Source organism: Canis lupus, chromosome 11 (genome assembly GCF_011100685.1).
Source record: "Canis lupus familiaris isolate Mischka breed German Shepherd chromosome 11, alternate assembly UU_Cfam_GSD_1.0, whole genome shotgun sequence".
Taxonomy (NCBI): Eukaryota; Metazoa; Chordata; class Mammalia; order Carnivora; family Canidae; genus Canis; species Canis lupus.
In genome coordinates this window covers 18334341-18353613 of record NC_049232.1, presented here as the reverse complement: position 1 = coordinate 18353613, position 19273 = coordinate 18334341, and the positions used below count along the sequence as shown (strand labels likewise).

At 34.0% G+C, this 19273-nt stretch overlaps 1 protein-coding gene across 1 annotated transcript in view; it reads right to left on the bottom strand.

The window, feature by feature from the left end:
- The window catches only part of ADAMTS19 (ADAM metallopeptidase with thrombospondin type 1 motif 19), a 228940-nt gene that overhangs the window by 74524 nt on the left and 135143 nt on the right, over positions 1 to 19273 (bottom strand). The window contains exons 11-13 of the mRNA XM_038551654.1: positions 10120 to 10221; positions 4518 to 4648; positions 3415 to 3587 (exon numbers count right to left, since the gene is read on the bottom strand). Of these exons, the coding sequence (XP_038407582.1) occupies positions 3415 to 3587; positions 4518 to 4648; positions 10120 to 10221 (406 nt within the window). The remainder of the gene's footprint in view (positions 1 to 3414; positions 3588 to 4517; positions 4649 to 10119; positions 10222 to 19273) is intronic.

Here is a 19273-nt window from a genome sequence, read left to right as displayed (position 1 = left end):
GCCCTATGACCCAGCAATTGCACTGCTGGGGATTTACCCCAAAGATACAGATGCAGTGAAACGCCGGGACACCTGCACCCCGATGTTTCTAGCAGCAATGGCCACAATAGCCAAACTGTGGAAGGAGCCTCGGTGTCCATCGAAAAATGAATGGATAAAGAAGATGTGGTATATGTATACAATGGGATATTATTCAGCCATTAGAAATGACAAATACCCACCATTTGCTTCGACATGGATGGAACTAGAGGGTATTATGCTGAGTGAAATAAGTCAACTGGAGAAGGAAAAACATTATATGGTCTCATTCATTTGGGGAATATAAAAAAATAGTGAAAGGGAATAAAGGGGAAAGGAGAAAAAATGAGTGGGAAATATCAGAAAGGGAGACAGAACATGAGAGACTCCTAACTCCGGGAAACGAACAAGGGGTGGTAGAAAGGGAGAGGGGGTGACTGGGTGATGGGCACTGAGGGGGGCACTTGATGGGATGAGCACTGGGTGTTATGCTATATGTTGGCAAATTGAACTCCAATTAAAAAAAAAAAAAAGAAGAAGAAGAGAGGCCAAGAAAGATCAAGTTGAAAATTCCTGTAAGGCACATCATTCATTCACCTAACCTAGTCTGTGCCTACTTTGTTCCTGTACTGTTTCCAAGGCTAAACATAAAGCATGCAAAAATAGGATAACTCCTGCTCTTCCAACAATTATGGGGGGGCACTGAATAGACAAGACATATAAGCATTATGGCAGATGGTGATGAGTTCTATGAAAAAAGAATAAAGCAGGGAAAGGAAAAACACTGAGTTATTATTTAACCAAAGACCTGAAGGAGGTAAGAGGATGAAGCCTGCCAATATCAGGAGACAGTGTTACAGCATGGAAAGCAAGAGCTTCCAAGACACTAGAACTTACTCTGGGAAGAGCAGGGGAGCCAGTGTGGTTAGAAGGGTGATGGGGAACAGTGAGGATGAGGTCTGAGGGTAAAAAGCAGCCAGGTGGCAGAGATCTGTAAGGTCCTTCCCTTAGAAGGAATGAATATGAACTTTCAGGGAGTCAGGAAGGTACTAGAGACTTTTGAATGAAAGAATAATAGGACATGACTGACAATTTAAAAGTATCACTCTGGCTGTTGAGAAGGAAGAACATAGGCATGAAGACTGGTTAGAGGGCTACTGCAACCACAGCAGGGATAAACAGTGGCTTGAGGCAGGGGTGGTGTTCTGGTGATATTAGGAAACAATCAGACTCTGGATATATTTCAAAGATAAGGCTCATGTCCATAAAAAAAGAATGAAATATTTCCATTTGCATCCACATGGATGGATCTAGAGATATAATGCTAAGTGAGATAAGTCAAAAAGACAAATACCTTACGATTTCACTCAGATAAGGAATTTAAGAAACAAAACAAATTACCAAAGAAAAGACAGGAAAAAAACAAAAAACAGACTCTTAACTCTCAAGAATAAACTGATGATCCTGATGATCGTCAGAGGGGAGGTGGGTAGGGGGATGAGGGAAATAGGTGAAGGGGATCAAGAGTACACTTGGCTTGATGAACTCTAAGTAATCCATGGAAATGCTGAATCACTATATGGTACACCTGAAACTAATATAACACTGTATGTTAACTACACTGGAATAAAAAGAAAAATGATAAGGCTAATGTGACCTTGCTGATAATCTGAATGTACAGTAAAAGAAAAGAAAAAATGAAAATGATGACATCAAGATTTTGCCAAAGCATCTAGAAAAAGGAAAGCTCACTGATTGACCATGGGCAAGAACTATCTTAAGTAATACAAAATTATTTGGACACTTGGATGGCTCAGTTAGTGAAGCATCTACCTCCAGCTCAGGTCATAATCCTGGGGTCTTGAGGTTGAGTCCCTCCTCTGGCTTCCTGCTCAGCGGGGTGTCTGTGTCTCCCCTGCCCCTCCTCCCCATCCCACTCATGCTCTGTTTGAAATAAATAAATAAAACCTTTTTTTTAGAAAAGGAGTTATTAGTTATTCCTAAGTTTAATTTTTTTAAAGATTTATTTTTTTTTACTTAAGAAAGAGAGACCAGGAGAAGGAGGGGCAGAGGGTTAGGGAGAGAAAATCTCAAGCAGACCCCTTGCTGAGCATAGAAACCAAAGTGGGGCTAGATCCCATGACCCTGAGATCACAACCCAAGCAGAAACCAGGAGCCAGGCACTTGCCCGGCGTTTAACTGACTGGGCCACCCAGGCATCCCCTAAGTAATTCTTAAATAATAAAGTAACATAAAATTTTCTTAACATTCTTATTCTGAAATAATTAAAGATTTACAGGAAGGTACAAAAATAGTACAGAGATCTCACATACCTTTTCCCCAGTTTAGCCAAATGGTTCCACTTTGGTAACTAGAGTATAAGAGCAAACTCAGGAAACTGCCTTTGGTACATGTATGTGTATACTTCTGTGTCATTTTATTAATGTGTAGATTTCACAACTACCACCACAATCAATATATTTCAGTATTTTATCAGCACAAAGTTCTACCTTATGCTATCCTTTTATAATGATACCCATCCCTCTCTCTGCCATCATCTCTAACTTCTGGCTGGCAACTTTTATTCTGTTTTCCATCTCTACAGTTTTGTTTTATAGTTATATATATATTATATATATATATATATAAATTATATCTGTTATATAAATGTTATAGATATGTTACATGTTATATCAATGGAATCACAGAGTATTTGATATTTTGAGATTGATTCTTTTTACTCAGCATAAGGCTCTGAAATTCACCAAGTCACTATACATATCAATAGTTTTTTCCTTTGATTGTTGCATAATATCTGATGGTATGGATGTACCTCAGTGTGTTTGACTATTCAAGTACTCAGAACTTTTTTGGTTGTTTCTAGTTTTTGGCTATTGAAATTAAAGCTGCTACAAATATTTGGGCATGGGATTTTTTATAGTTGTAAATATTCATTTTTTGGGGGAAAATGCCCAGGAGTGTGTTTTCTAAATTGTAAGATAAATGTATGTTGAGTTATTTAAGAAACTACCAAGCTATTTTTCAGAGTAGCTGTACCATTTACATTCTAATCAGCAACATATGAGATCCAGTTTCTCTTCATCCTCATCAGCATTTCCTATGATCACTTTCTTAAATTTTAGTTCATCTAATTTGTCTGTAATAATATACTCTACATTTTTTCATATATTTTTTAATATACCCTACATTTAAAAAAATATACTTGTAGTCAGTGCTTGTGATTGTTACATGCCATTAAAGGTTGAAGAAAGAGAGCTCGGAAATACTTAGAATACAATCTGTAGCATCTGTAAAATAACACTGACGACTACTGTAAAAACACTGCAAATCTAGAAGTCTACTTAATTAAGATGGTGGTGATGCAAGTAGTCATACCTTCATCCATGACAGCTTGCCACTGAAGAACAGGCTTTGGGTATGAAGTTCTAACACTATAGGCCTGACATTGCCAGTCTCTGAATCCAGGCAAACCTGCAGGACAAGGTGGATTCTCACATATTCTGTATTGTTTTCTGGGACCATTACAGTCCCTTGCTTCAGAACCTAGCCTAGAAAAGATAGTACAAATAATCAATTTTATCTTTTTTTTATGTTAATGACTCATTTTAAAAATTAAAAGACATTAAATTAATAATGTATACTCCTTTATATTAAATCTACTTTGAAAATGTGCACATGTTAAATAATTGCTAATAGTAGGAAATCCATATGCTTATTAAAAACTATATAAATATATATATATATATATTTTCAATCCTTGATCAATTTAATTTCTAAAACACACGAGAAATAAAAGCCAATGTGCCATGACAGTGATATAGAGGAGTAGAAGGCAGAGGCTGGGGGCAAAATAGAAAGCCTGTGATTTTCATGAAGGAGTCTGGTTTTAACGTTCTCACATCCTTTCTTTAAAATTGCTTATGAAAGAATCGGGCTACTGAGTCCACACCGAGAGTAAAAGTATAAAGCTGAAATAATTTTCTCATGTGCTTTCCTGGGATCACTCTAGGAAGGATGGGATTGAGTGAGCAGACCCTGAAATGCCTCCCAATCTGTGCACGTGCTTATTAGCACATCTTCATTTTTCAGCACTGCTCACTTACATTGACAATAATTTTGTTCTCCTTCCCTCCCTTCCTGTAAGTCCTAACATCTTCCTGCCTTCTCAGGGTTCCCTTATCAACTTACTTTTTCTAACGCATGTCTCCCTGCTCATTTAAACACACTGTTCATTTGATTTACTCAAGAAACCACTGCATGTAACATTGACTTATTTGTTCTATGAAGGGTTAGTCTTATTTTCTTCTTGGGAGATTTTATATAATTTACACAATTTGAGGGATTTTGTTTCTGCTTTCCAACACGGGGTAGGGTTTGAGGGGCTTCTTCCACTTTCCAACATTGTTTATCAGTAAAATCTTTGCATTTGGAAATTGAAGCAAAAACACCCTCCCCCAATCCAGGAACTTTGCGTTTACCCAGGACATTTGCGCTCTCGACTGCTGATCCCAGAACTGCAGGTTCGGCTACAGGGACTCCACACGCTCCATTCTCCGGCCACATGTCCAGGTGCTGAGGTCCTACTGGTACATTCTCCAGCCTTACACCACTATTCCAAAAGTTATGTCTTAGGTGAACAAATCAGGGCACAAGGGAAAATCATTCACTGGCCTACAGAGTCACTGGAATTGAGATTAAATCAGGTGTACTAAAGCCCCAAACATACAAATTGAAAAAGACCAAAAATAAGTTGGCACTTGCTTCTTGTTGTAGTAATTTAACGGTCCGTTCGCCCAGTTGCCATGTCAGATCATAAGGTCTTATTATGAAAACAGGGCACACATATTTGCACCACAGCTCTGAGAATTCAGTACTTAGGCCACTTGGGGTGGCACAGCCACGAAAGAAAAACTACCACAGTCTAAGAAGCACAACGATTTAAAAGGGACAAATGACAAAAACACAGAGACGGAAAATAAAATATAAATGATCTTCCATAACTAGAGTGAAGCAGACATTTTAGCAAACGTAGCAGTTGTGATTTGAAATGTTGGTGGTTTTCTTTCCTTGTAATTAAAAAAAAAAGTATAATTTAATTTTAGCACTGTCCTTTATGACTTCTTCCTTTTATCCCGAAAGAGTTCCCCTCAAATATAAGCATTAACATTATAGCAATTCTTCTTTTGACAGTGTTTATTTGAAAGATTTAGGCAATTGGATTCTTTGACATTCTGTCATTTCCTTCCAGTTATTCTGCAGCTTATTTTGTATCTATTAACGGAGAAAGATAACCATGAAAGAAGAGAAAGGAATGTACTCATTCTCTTGTTTATATTTTCGTTAACTTTAAATAAAGGCAGCAAAAGAAGCAGTTTCTGTGGCCACCAAGGAATGGCTGCCAGGACTTGGAAGGTAAACTATAATAATTTCTCCTTATTCCTGAAAAATCAGATCTATCAGTCATAGTAAACATGCTAAAAGTAAAATTAACTGAACAAAATCATGTTGAGAATAAGTAAATGTTAGTAAAATTCAGCTTAATGACTATATAATGATGGAGTTGAGCAAGCTGATCCTTCCAGACCTAAACAATTATCTGCACTTAATGGCAACATGACTTATAAAGGATTTTGCAGAAATACAGAAACTCTCTAATCTTCAAGTTTCCCATTTCAAAATGTGAATCATAATCATATTTACCTAATGGAGTTTGCAAGTAGTCATACCTTCATTCTAATGAAGCATCAAGCCCATATTAGGAACTTAGAAGTCAACAATAATTAATAATGATAAATTGTATATATTATATTAATGCCATTAATAAGTTTCCAGAAACCTAACCAAAATTCTATTCATTCTGATCTTAACTGATTCATATTTAAAATTTATTTTGAGAATATGTTTTTAAATGCTTTTCAGAAAAGAGAATTTAGAAAACTATGCTACATAGTTTTGTGTGAGCCCAGTTAATGCTTTTCTATGTGATCAAATAATTAGTTTCGGCATTTTTTTCCCAATAATGTCAAATTTTAAGTTCAATCTCTTTTAGATTCAAGAAGTTTTAAATCTGTGCTGGAAAAAAAAAATCTCAACAACCCAGAGTGTATTTTTTTTTTAATTTTTATTTATTTATGATAGTCACACAGAGAGAGAGAGATAGAGAGAGGCAGAGACATAGGCAGAGGGAGAAGCAGGCTCCATGCACTGGGAGCCTGACATGGGATTCGATCCCGGATCTCCAGGATCGCGCCCTGGGCCAAAGGCAGGCGCTAAACCGCTGCGCCACCCAGGGATCCCCCCAGAGTGTATTGATAGGCATATTACATTGGATTTTGTATGAAGATTGTCACTATATTGAGATTTTGTGTGAAGATTAAGTCTGAAAATTTGCAGAAGGGGGGAAACAGGTCCTTTTAAACAACTTACTGGCTTTAAGGATTTAACAATGTAATGCCACTCATGAAAAAAAACCCAACATGAAAGATGTCAAACTTCAACTGGTCAAATTGTTTTGGCCTACTTGAAGGGTGTTTATGTTTCCCATAGTGCAAATCATAGCTCCTTGCTGGCATTGAAAGGCTGGGTTAGCATTCATAGCAGACTAAAAATATGCTGGAAAAGACCAGCATCTGGACTTGTACATCATTTAAATTAGACCACACTGGGCAGATGAAGAGAAATAGAAATAGATATACAAGCCAAATCTGCATACACAAATTGGTGAAATTTAAAGAAAGCATAGTATAATATTTAAAAAGTCCATCATCTTGCAGAGAACCAGATCTCTGGATGAACTATGGAGAGCCTGCCTTTGTGTCTTCAAGGTGATGTTGTACTTCAACAGTGAGGAAGGTGTTAAACATTTTGTTTAAATTTTTATATAATATGTTCCATTTAGTTTTTAAGTTACTGTATAATATATTCTTTTGGTTTATATATAAGATGACCCCAATGATGCTTTTCATAGATTTTTCTGGCAGCATAATTTGCTTCATTTATATTTTTGAGCCTCAAAAAATGATACTACACCTGGTTTAAAAAACACAAAATTTATCATATCTACTAATTTGGTCTGATTTATGAAAATGCTAGGGAAATATATAATAAAGGTTACTTCTAGGAGACCAAAAAAATTAACTGTATTTCCATTTTATCAAAATTTCTATGTGGACATGTCTAAGAAATTCATGAAATCATCAGAGTGGAAGAGTTCTGTGAAGATGACAAAGAGAACATCATTGTCTAATCAAATCTTGCACATACATTGTTGGATGACAGAAGAGGAGAACAGAAGGCAATAAATTATATATGCAAATGTGTGAGTGTAAGGATATTACAGTCTTTATATTCTCAGTAAAGAATCATGATGGTAATTTCAAGAATCTCAATATAGGAAAGTAAATAACTAAAATATGTTACGTAGAATTCCTCAAAACAGGCTAAAATTTTAATAAATTTATATTGATTTCCTTTCCCCTCCCCCAATTCCTAGTAAGTTTTGTCAGTGAAAAAACAAACATTTCTTGGTTTTTACTAAATCATATATCAACCCTTTAACATCTGTTAAATGTAAACACAGTTGAATGTATTACAAAGAGAAGAGGAAAAGAAAGAAAATAGGCTGCTTTTAATTTGGAAACTGTAGAAATAGTAGATAAATCCTTATCATTGCAATTATTTTGAATCATAAAATTCTGTATGCACCTTCTCAGACTTAATTATATATTTTTACTTATACAGCTAGATGATTAACATCATTATACACTATAAAAATTACAAAATTACAAAACTTTGTAACAAATTATTTAAAAATTCCCAGCTTTGTTTCTTGGTTTGCAGTGTACCAAGCCTTCGGTGTTTTATATGAGGTTGAAAGCATTCAAATATTTTAGCACTACCGCACTCCTTTGCAGAGTGTTGGAAGCTATTTTCATGATGGCTTCTACAACAGCTGGAACAGATGGACATTTAAAGAAGCCCACATGGCCTAGGGAACTGAGAAGTCCATTAGTAATTTTAATACAAAAAGCATTACAGAACCACTAAAAGAACATTGTTAGCACAATTATTGGGAAACAAAAACATTTTACTTTTGATAAGCAATTACAATTTTGATTGCTAAAAGAATAAGTTTATTTTAGAGACTTCAAGAATGCAAATTTTTCTCATAAATATCAGATGAAAAAATAATAGTAGAAAAATACTTAGGGCATCAGTTTATAAAAATGAAGAGATTTTATAGTGATAAAGAAAAACTAAGTAAGATGAATGGGTTGTGTGATGTTCAAAGAAATATAGCTGAATAGTTGGTTATCTTTGTTTATTACAGTTTTCATGTTTCAGGGATGATAAAAATTATTGCTGTTGCAGAGTTTTATAATTCCAGCGATAAATTACTCAACAAAATACCGTGAGGCTTGCCCAATATGCACACATTATTGTACTTTTGTGTATAATTAAAAAAATGAAAACCAACCCAGATTCTGACTCTCCATATAAACTCAGAGAAAAACATCTGGCACAGTCGGTAAACAACTGGCAGATAATTCACAGAAATTCTCGTTCAAGAAACCATTTTCTAATTGACTATATCTAGTGATGAAGTACTTCTAGTCTTAAAAATATTTTGTATTTAAACAATTTTTACTTTTTTAAATTAAATTATAGAAGAAATAAATGACTACACGCTTATGTCAAACATTCAAAAGGGGCTGGGAAAAAAATTGTATTTACCCTCAACTCCCACACTTTCATCCATCAATTCCACTTCCCTCTCAAGAGGTAACTACTAATTACAGTTTAGAGTGTATATTTCAAATCATTTTCTATTAGTTAGGGATATATATACAATGTATATGTGTATTCATAATTGATTTTTTGGTAAATAACAAGGGGTATCAAAGTATCCATTTTTCTGACATGCCTATGTATTAACCATCATGTCCTTTAGATCTTTTCAGTTTGTATGTAAATATCTACCTCATTCTTTTAACAGCTACATTGTAAACATTCCTCATCTCATGAATACTTTTGCTATTTCTCATTCCTCACCATTACAAGTTGCATCCTTACATAATAAGCATTTGTGTGTGCGCGTGTGTTTACACTCACCTACATTTCTTTGTACAACATTTGTATTCCCTTAGCACAAAATTTTAGAAGTGGAATTGATGGATTTCCATTATGTCCATTTTTAAAAACACTGTATTTTTAAGCTAGCGTTCCATATAACTTCATTGTTTTCACTAATTCACTTCAAGTAACCTTTATGTTGTTTTCTTTTTAAATGTAATAAAACATTTATGTTCTTCAGAGGCAAAGTTTCTGATCTTATATCTAATGAGTAAAGTGATTAACCATTCCGCTTTCCCTTCAGAGAATAAAAATCAGAAAATAATGTAAGCTATTGAACTATTATCTTTCGATTAAGTTAACTAGATGGGATTTACCTCCTCCATATTTTTTAAAAAATTATTTTTCAACTGCAATAATTCTGATAGGAAAATTAAAAAAAATAATTTTTCAACAATAATTACTTTGAAATGGAAATGTATACTAATAAACTTTCCTGTAACTTTATGAGACACATTAAAAAAATTAAACAACTCTGCCAAATATTTACTAATCTTCAAACTGTCAACTAGAATATTTTATTTGTGATGCCTGAAATGACTAGGAAAAATTATACTTAGTTGTTTATCTAAGACAATGTTTTATACCTGAGAGGATTCATCAGCTCTGGAAGTTTTACTATTTATGCTATCATTTGTGGTTATTTTACTTATATTTACTTTAAATAGTAAAAAATAAATTCATTTCTTAAAGTAATACACCACCTTTCAATACTCTCATAATCAACAACAAAAAATAACTGCATTTATGTTAATAAAACAACCATAGATTTGAAAAAAATATAAAAGGTAAAATTGAAAATGAATGAAATACTGGAAAAATTTTATATATCCTGAAAGTATTCTACTAGTATTAAGATGGATACATATAGAACTGGCAGGAGAAAATGCAAGTTTCTTGAGTTTTGTTCAATATTCTTACTAACTTCAGGTGACTAACATGACTTACCTTACCAGCGTCACAATCAGTTCCATCCATTGGCGGATCTAGCTTGGTTCTGCATTCTTTCTCACCCTCTACCTTGCACCATAACCCTGTGCAAATAACATGCTGAAAACGAGGCAATAACTAGTAAGGAGGAGGCATTGCATTTCTGAGATGAAGTCAATAATTTTAGAGAAAGCTATTTTGATAGAACAACAGAAACTGAAGAAAGATATGCTTTAGGTACTTTTCATATAAACTTATAATTGAAATAGCATGTGGCTTATGCATAATGATGAGAATATTGATACAATAAAAACAGAAAGTCTGTTTAATACATTTCCATATATGTATACTTCTTTACCTAAAACACAAGTGATTACTCAAGGTTAAGCAGCTACAGCAGAAAAGAGTAAGCTAAAAAGCCATTATTTGTACCATTCCATGAACCAGGCTAGAAGAATAAAAGTGATGTGTTTGTGGTATTAATTTAGTGCCTGGTGTCCTCAAGCCTGTCCTCACTTACACTCTGTTTTATACTTAGTTAGTATTTCATGATTTCATCAGATAGTCTTGGCCCTTGATACAATACAGACTCCGAACAGATATATTTCTGTTACCAGCCATTTTTACCTCAGTTTGAAAGAGTCCTAGATCTCCAGGATACAACGAACTTTTTCTGGGGAAAAGTTAGAGGGAATAACAAAAATACTGGGATAAGGCAGCAGAGACATAGTAAGAGTGAAAGAAGAGAACTCTGAGAAAAGGCAGGAAGGAACACTGTCAGAAACCGAAGCCCCAGTTCTGGCTGCCAACAGAGACAGAAGGAGGCCCACAGGACACATTCACATTTCATGGAAATATGAAATCCATGAGGGACATTTAAGGATGATTAGAGTAATGCATAGTGAAGATGACTGTGTTACTATGTGTCCAGATACGTGGAGAAGAAGATGGAAGAGGCCAGATCAAAACATAGAATAAATAATGGCAATGTGAAAGGCATAGTTTTGAACAAGATTTTAAAGTGAACACTATTTTAAAGATTGAGGAACCAAATCTTGAATGCCACAAAAGGCGAGAGACTCCATATGTGAAGGGAAAAAGAAGCCACTTAGCAGTTGACCAGCAGGTTGAGAAGATAAAAAGGCTATTTTAGGAGGTTTATTTCAGCAGTCTAAGCAAAACAGATAAAAATCAACTGCAAAATAAAAGTTAGCTTATGACCCAAATCTATTAAATACTTTGGGAAAGGTATATTTAAAAAAATGTTTTAAGCAGGTCAGTTACAATTCTAAAACTGAATCTGTCACAAGGCCTGAAATAATACTTTCCAATTTTTTCTTTCTTTAAAAATAGAGAATTCTGAAATGTTTATAAGCTCTTAAAATTATATAATGTATGGCAAGAGCGGGATATATTCTATTCACCTTATTTTATCCGCTGTGATTGCTTTTCTGCTTCCAAATATTTTATTTAAATATATCATATTTAGGAGATGATTTAGCCTAACTTATATGCTTTATCTACATATATCATTTACCAAAAATTCATCCAGGGATTTATTTTAAAGAATGTCAATGACTAAACCAAATTGCTTTTCTGTAGTATTTTAGATTTTCAAATAAACAGGTTGTTTATCACGTACTTTTGTGCAAACATTTATATTTGAATTAGTGGATGTCTAACTTGAGAATTATAGTTCCTAAAATGTATTTTTCTCCTTAATACCTTTATGTTAAAGAGGTCTTATAATCATGGGATCAAATGCTGAATTTCCAAAAAAAAAAAAAACAAAAACAACCAAACAATTTTGCTTTATGTATATTCAATAAAGTTGAGTTGTATTGCACCATGAGTTATTTTTGCCAAGCTCATTAGTTAACAAATGTATATTGAACAAAAAAGCAAATCTTGTATACGGTAGTTTTAGAATACTACTGACTTATTGAACACTGTTGGTGGTCTAAATTCTGACCTTACCCCCATTATCTGTTATTCAAAACAGCAGGTACTCTAATTGATTCCCACTTGAGGCTCTGGGAGCATAAAAGCAAACTTGGCGGCTTTTCAAGATAAGCACAACCATGTAGAATAAATCTCTCATAGACTGAGATCTCTTTTCCCTCTATGTTCTGCAAGCCCAGGACTCTTACGGTAAGTAAATTACATACAGCCTCATTCTTAAAAATAACTACGATTCAGGATTTCAAACTAAACTGTCAAAAGTAACGTCAGAAAATGTTGAAGAAAGGGCATGGACTGTTTTCACCTTGAAAAGTGGAATATCTCATATGTATAATAGGAGTGCTATGTAATATCAAGCCCTTTCTTAAAATATTGCAAGGATGCTATTAAGGGGCAAGGAATGCCTGAGTGGCCTAGTTAGTTAAGGGTCTGACTCTTGATTTTTGGCTCAAGTTGATCTCAGGGTCCTGAGATTCAGCCCTGCCTCAGGCTTCCGGCTCTGTGGAGAGTCTGCTGGAGATTCTTTTTCCTTCTGCCTCTCTCCCCGCTAGCACAGGCACACTGGTGCTCTGTCTCAGATAAATAAATCTTAAAAAAAAAAAAAAAAAAGGTAATAAGAGGCAAGAACCAAGTACTTTATATGTTAGTCTAGAGTCAAATAATTTTGCAACTTAATTGCTGAAAGCACTTAATGTATCAATTAAGAAAAGAACTTTAAAACTTCAAATGGTTTACATAGGAACCCAGGATAGAAATGCATGCTTCAGCTTCTTCTAGAAAAGCAACAAATAATAATGCAATATTTTTTTTAAAAATTCTTCCATAATAAGAAAAGACCATTAAAAGCATATAACAGGAATTTGGGTATTTATCTCAAGTAGGCTTTTAAAAATATTAAAATGTAAATACTATATAGTTCAAATGAAATAATTTAAATGGAAGATTAATTGTCCATGTATAAAAATCATACATTTTAAATTTTATCTTCAAAGATAACCTATACACATATCTTTCTTTATAGCAAATAGTTACATTAAGATGTTCTGAAATTTATGTTAAAATAAAAAAATCTTAAGTGCATAAATGTGAAAGTAACAATTAAATCTTATACATATAACTCCTTGCCCTTATTATCTTCCAAAATATAATTTCAATAACTTAACATTTGGTTGCAAATGTAATTCAATAAGGGAAAATATTTTTAAAAACATTCTTTTCCATCATAGAATATTGCAGTACTTTTACGGGTAGAAGAAAAGAAAATGGAGAAGTGAATTTAAAACACAAAGAACAAAGACTCAAAGGAATAATAAAAAGGAGAAATCTAGTTCTTAACAAATGCTAATAAAATTAAAAATTAATAAATAAAAAAGAAAACTAAAAAAAAAACCTATTAGGAATGAAATGAAGAATGTAGAACTACAGATAATGTTGAGTTCAAAAAGAAATAAAAAGATATGAGCAATTTTATGGCAATGAACCTGACAACTTACATGAAATGAAAAGATATTTTTAAAAACTTACTAAAATGGACCCAAGAAGAAATAGAGGCAGACTATCCTGTAACCATAAAATAGTTAAAAGTGATTGTTTAATATCTTCCCACAAAGTATACATCTGGTCCCAAAACTAACAATCTTTCAAAAAAGCTTAGACTCTCAATTTATGTAAGCTCTCTAGAAAACAGAAAAAGAAGGAACACTTTCAAACACACTTCTGATACCCAAACTAGACAGAGATTTCAGAAAAAAATGAAGGTAGTAATCTATCTTATTTATTAATCTAGACTTAAATATGTTAAGCAAGTTTTAACAGATTGAATCCAGCACTGCATAAAAATGCAATGCCATGACCAAGTTGGGTTTTTCTTCAGAATACAAGGTTACTGTAATATCAGAGTAAAATCTATGATTTCTGTATCTTTGGTACAAAGTACATAATATAATTCAATATCTATTTATTTTAAAAAATCTTAAAAAACTAGCTAAGTGTCTTCACAATTACTGGATATCTATGAAACTCTACAACAAACATCCTAAAAGAGTGAAATGTTCAAAGTTTTTAGAATTAGGAAAATGGCAAAGATAGCATCTTGGCACCAACATAAGGAAGTGAAGACATGGTGTATTCAAAGTGGCAAGAGGATAAAAATAACTGTCAATGTAAACTCCTGAACTCAGCTAAAATTTTATTCAAGACTGAAGGTTAAATAAAGAATCTTTCAAGGAAACAAAAACTGAGTATTTACCACCAACAGATCTGCTCAAAAGGAACTTCTAAATGATGTATTTCAAGAAGGAATATGATCTCACAGGACTGGACTGAATACTAATGGTAAGCAAAGAGACTGATAAAAATGAGAAGTCTAAATAAATGTTGACCATGGAAAGCAGCAATAATTGGATTTTAGCCAGTGTCATAAACTTCCTCACAGTGGGGGGGGGGGGGGGTAGGAATACTAGAAATCTAGCTCATTTACATCTCAAAACCTTTATCCTTTAACAGAGAAGATTTGGCTACTGGCAGTCAAATAAGCTTGATGTTTTCTTTTACTTCTTCTACACCAAATACTTCAAGGTCATTAGTGGCAGAAGTTGAGTAGTAGACATGGAGAAAAATGCAGTCCAAACCCAGCCAACAAATGAAGCAGCAAGCTGCAAAGGACTCCTGAACAGAACACATCAGAGAGTGTTAAAGAGTCAAGGAGTGACAAAAAATTTATAGAAAGGAAAACTGTCAGTACCTAGTTAATGAAGCCCCAAAGAAAAGAATGTAAAGTAAAAAGGAACTATTTGAAATATTTCAAGGATAAATGATGCAGAAATTCCTAGTATGAGAGACAAAAAATAAAAAGATTTCCCTCCTGCAGTGATAAGGTAAGTAAGTTCCCCCCACCAAAAGCCATCCTGGAGATCACAACCATCACTTGTAGACAGAATACAAAAAACAACTTCAGGCTGGTTCTGGTTAATGAACAAAGATAGGTGAACCTTTTAGGGGAGCTGAAGGGACTAGCACAAGTTGCATTTACCAACTTTGCAGCTTTGACCTGACAGTGGGCTGTGGTGATGGCATGACACTAAATGGCTAAAGCAATAGTGAAAAATATGCCATCTTTTTAGACTTGTAAAGACAGAAACTACTGTGGAGAAAGCTGTCAAAAACTGATGGGCCAATCTCAAAAGGAAAAGAGAGAAGCCTGTCTTCAGATGGCACTTGACCCACACATCCAGAGAACATACTCCACATAGGCCAGGTAAGGAAAAAGTGGACTGAAGATATAAGTTGTTGTCCACAGTAGGTAAGACAGACTTTCCAGTTTGAATCTAACGTAATTCTTGGAGAGGGGAGGATGGTGGATAAGTGGGGAGAGGAGATACTCTTTAGAAGAATATAATGAAATTCAGAGTATTTGCAATAGAGGTCAGCAAATTTTTCCTATAAAATGCCATAGAGTATATATTTTAGGCTGTGGGCCACATGTTTTCTGTTGCAACTATTCAACACTGTCACTGTAGCTTGAAGGTGGCCAAAAAGACCAAATGAACAAATATGGATAACTGTGTTCTAGTAAAACTTTATTTACAAAGATAGGCAGCCAGTCCCCAGGCCACAGTTTATAAGAAATTAACATATTAATATATAATGTGTTAATATATTCATATTGCAGGACAAAACATATCTATACAAATATACATTCAAAAATGATCAGAGTAGCCTTACTCATAAGAGCTAACATCCCAGATGTCTATTAAGAGGTTAGTTGATTAAAACAACAACAACAACACAGATTACCTACCAGTGGAATACTATTTGCCATGAGAGAAAAACTGATTCCTGATACACATAACAACATATAGAAAATGATTTTTGAATGCAGAGAAAAAGCTGGTTTCTCTTACAGGAAATGGTAAAGGAGAAAAAGAGGAAAAACAGAATATAAATATAAAACACTAATACAAAATAGGCTGACAATAAAAATCCCAAATAAAACTAATTTAAATAAATGTAAAAATGTTAAATTAGCTGATAAAATACAAAAAAAAAAACAAAAACAAAAACCCTATTACATTGGCTTAAACAGAAAAATATAAAATCTAGCTATTGTATTTCTCTAGTAGATATTTACATCTATATCTATATCCATAGTTATATTTATATCTGGAAAGGTTGAAGATAGATACAGAAAATATTTGCCAGGATAGGAGTTTTTAGGCCAGACAAAATAGATTTTAAGGCACAAGTTATGAAAACATGGAAAAGGAAAGGAAAAAAACAGATGAAGCAAATGAAAAACTTTGTTTATGTGCTTAGTAACATAACATTATATAATATGTATAATTGTTTGCATGAATACATTAAAAAGCAAATCCAAATTGTCTCTGGTGCTAAAGAAATATTTAAGCTAGAAGAAAATGAATGCACCATTTAAGAATTTAATTCCAAAGTAGGGATGAATGTTTATAAGACAACAAAGAAATAAACAAAAAAATAAAAACAGCACAACCTTCATGGGAGAATTTAATGGCTTAGTCCACCTCAAAATTAAGAGACAAAGGACAGCGTATAAAAACTTAGCACACACATACCAGACTGTTGCTAAGTCATAAAGAATTTTCAGTGGGTGACAGGCACTGAGGGGGGCACTTGACGGGATGAGCACTGGGTGTTATTCTGTATGTTGGCAAATTGAACACCAATAAAAAATAAATTTATTATTAAAAAAAAGAATTTTCACCTTGAACATAGAAAGAACTGCAAATCAACAAGAAAAACAGACAACTGAAAAATGCGTGAAAATATAAACAGGTAATTTACAAAGACAGAGACTTAAGAAATAAAAGCCCATGTCAATAAAAACTCACAGGAAAAAATGAGTTCTGTGAAGGAAACAGCTGGATTATGCAGTCAAATAAGCTGCCATGAAACTCATGCACTCACAGACTATGCAAGGTTAAAGCTCAAAGGATAGATGAAGCTTTGATTAGAATACAAAACATTCAGAATCAATTCCTAGTAGTTTTAACCCACCATAGTTTTATTGATCTTATAGGAAAGAAGGATTTAAAATTTATAACTTCATCAACATTGACATGCTTTATCAGTGATGCTATCTTACTTAGATGCTCCAAGAATTACTAGCCATCGAGGGCTATTTGATGCCACATCTTTTAAAGTCCAAATTCCTATTGCCTCTGGAATTTCATAATGCCAAATCAGAGACTCAGTCTTCTAGAATTCTTCATAAGCCACCTTATATCTTCACTGAATCAAATGAGAGGTTTCAGAAGTCCATTGTCTTTGTGTATTGATTCAATATAAGAGAAATGTGAAACTAGAACTATCCTTACTTTTTAAGTTACCATATGATTTGATCAGAGCAGGAAGTTTTCTATATGGTATAGATTCACTGTGTGCCTACTCCAAAACCAAAGGCAGAAGCTTAGGTTTCCTGAAGGTCTTCAGATTTTTTAGCACACTTCCTTCTCACTCAAAAAATGCAACTCTTGTGTGACCACTCCTTACTGCTTCTAGGGAAACACCCATACTTCTGAATTCTGAGCCAGGGTAAGTAAGTTCAGGAACCTACCGTGATGACTTGATGCTGTTGGAGCTGACTCAGCCACAAGACACCAGATGGCTTGGAGGTACCAACTGCTTAGGACTCAGGAACCAGCCATCAAGAAGTTAGCACAGTAAGTCAGAAGAGTGAGCTATTATTACTACTGGAAGTTGAATTTCACAAGCCTTTAAACATTGTTTTTAATGCCTCAACAGATGCCTATGCCTTTAAATATTTTGCAGACCTAAGTTACTATCCTGAGGGTAAATTTATATCATTAATTAGATCAGCGTGTATGTAATGTTGAGGTCTCTAGTGCTTGTGTATAACTGTTTATACGTATGGAGAACCATACTTCTTAGCTAATTCAAATACTATGAACCAACTGTCATTGTCTCTAAGATTCTATCAGAGACACACATGTTGAAGAATTGCTATGAATACTGACTCCATGCAGCTTGATAACTTATTTATAACTGACTAGAAATGGGATGGTCATAGGATGCCTGATTAACTCACATATAAGACATGAAATATAAGCTATCTATCCCTACAGACTGGGTTTTTGGGTAATCACTGAGTTAGTAGTGAATAACATTTAGTTTATCTTCATGCTATTTGGTTGTATTATATATACAAGTCTTGACTATTAATGAAAATTTAGAATCATTATTCCATCATTCAACTGATTCACTTACTCATTTAAAAAATATTTATTGAGCACTCTTTTAGGTGCCAGAGGGACAATGGTAAAAAGGACTGATAGCTAACTCCTTTGATGTTACAAAGCCTGTTTTCTAAGAGACTTGTTTTGTTTATAAAGGCTGGATAACTGACTGGTAGATGTGGTGATTCCATTACAGGTATACATGTGTGGCTTAACCAGGAGAGTGATCCACTATTATATACCTCACAACTATTTCCACTATATTTTTAAGTTATACCTCCTGACACTTAATATGTTCAGGGATTTCCAATGAACAGAGTACCAAATCCTGTGGGAAAAGCAAATCTGTTACATGTTCTCAGATTTCCTTTTACTCCCTGGTCTTCTGCTCTTTTCATTTCCACTTTGAAAAATGTCTTCACTGAGCCTCCATGATCCTGCCTCCTCTTGATTCTATTCCTACCAATAGACTTCTTTAGAGTTTTAATTGTTGGTTTTTCCTCATGTTCCTCAGCTCCAAATATGGTAGTCACCAACTTCTCTGTCTCTCCTGATTCGTTTCTATCTAACTCCTTTCCTGCTGCAATCATTTAGTGTCACATCTTCAATATCACCTACTTATTGATGACTTACATATAAATATCTATCCCAGACCAACTTATAGATCTAGTTGGAATGTCTAATGAACATCTTAAACTTAATTCTAAGGCATTCTGCTTTCTCTTTTCATATTCCTCTCGAGACAAATGCATGGCCTGCTCTATCACTGCCTTCAGATCTCAAAATAAATGTCACTTTCTCCAAGAGGCATTCCCAGATCACCCTATATAAAATAATATCATCCCCACCCTCCCATCCATGGTTTTACTCTCTACCCTTCTTACCTGGGTTTACAACTTGCCAAAACTCTTATTACCAACTGACATGTTATTTGCTAAATGTTATTTGCTAAAATGTATTTATAAATGTTTTGCCTGCTT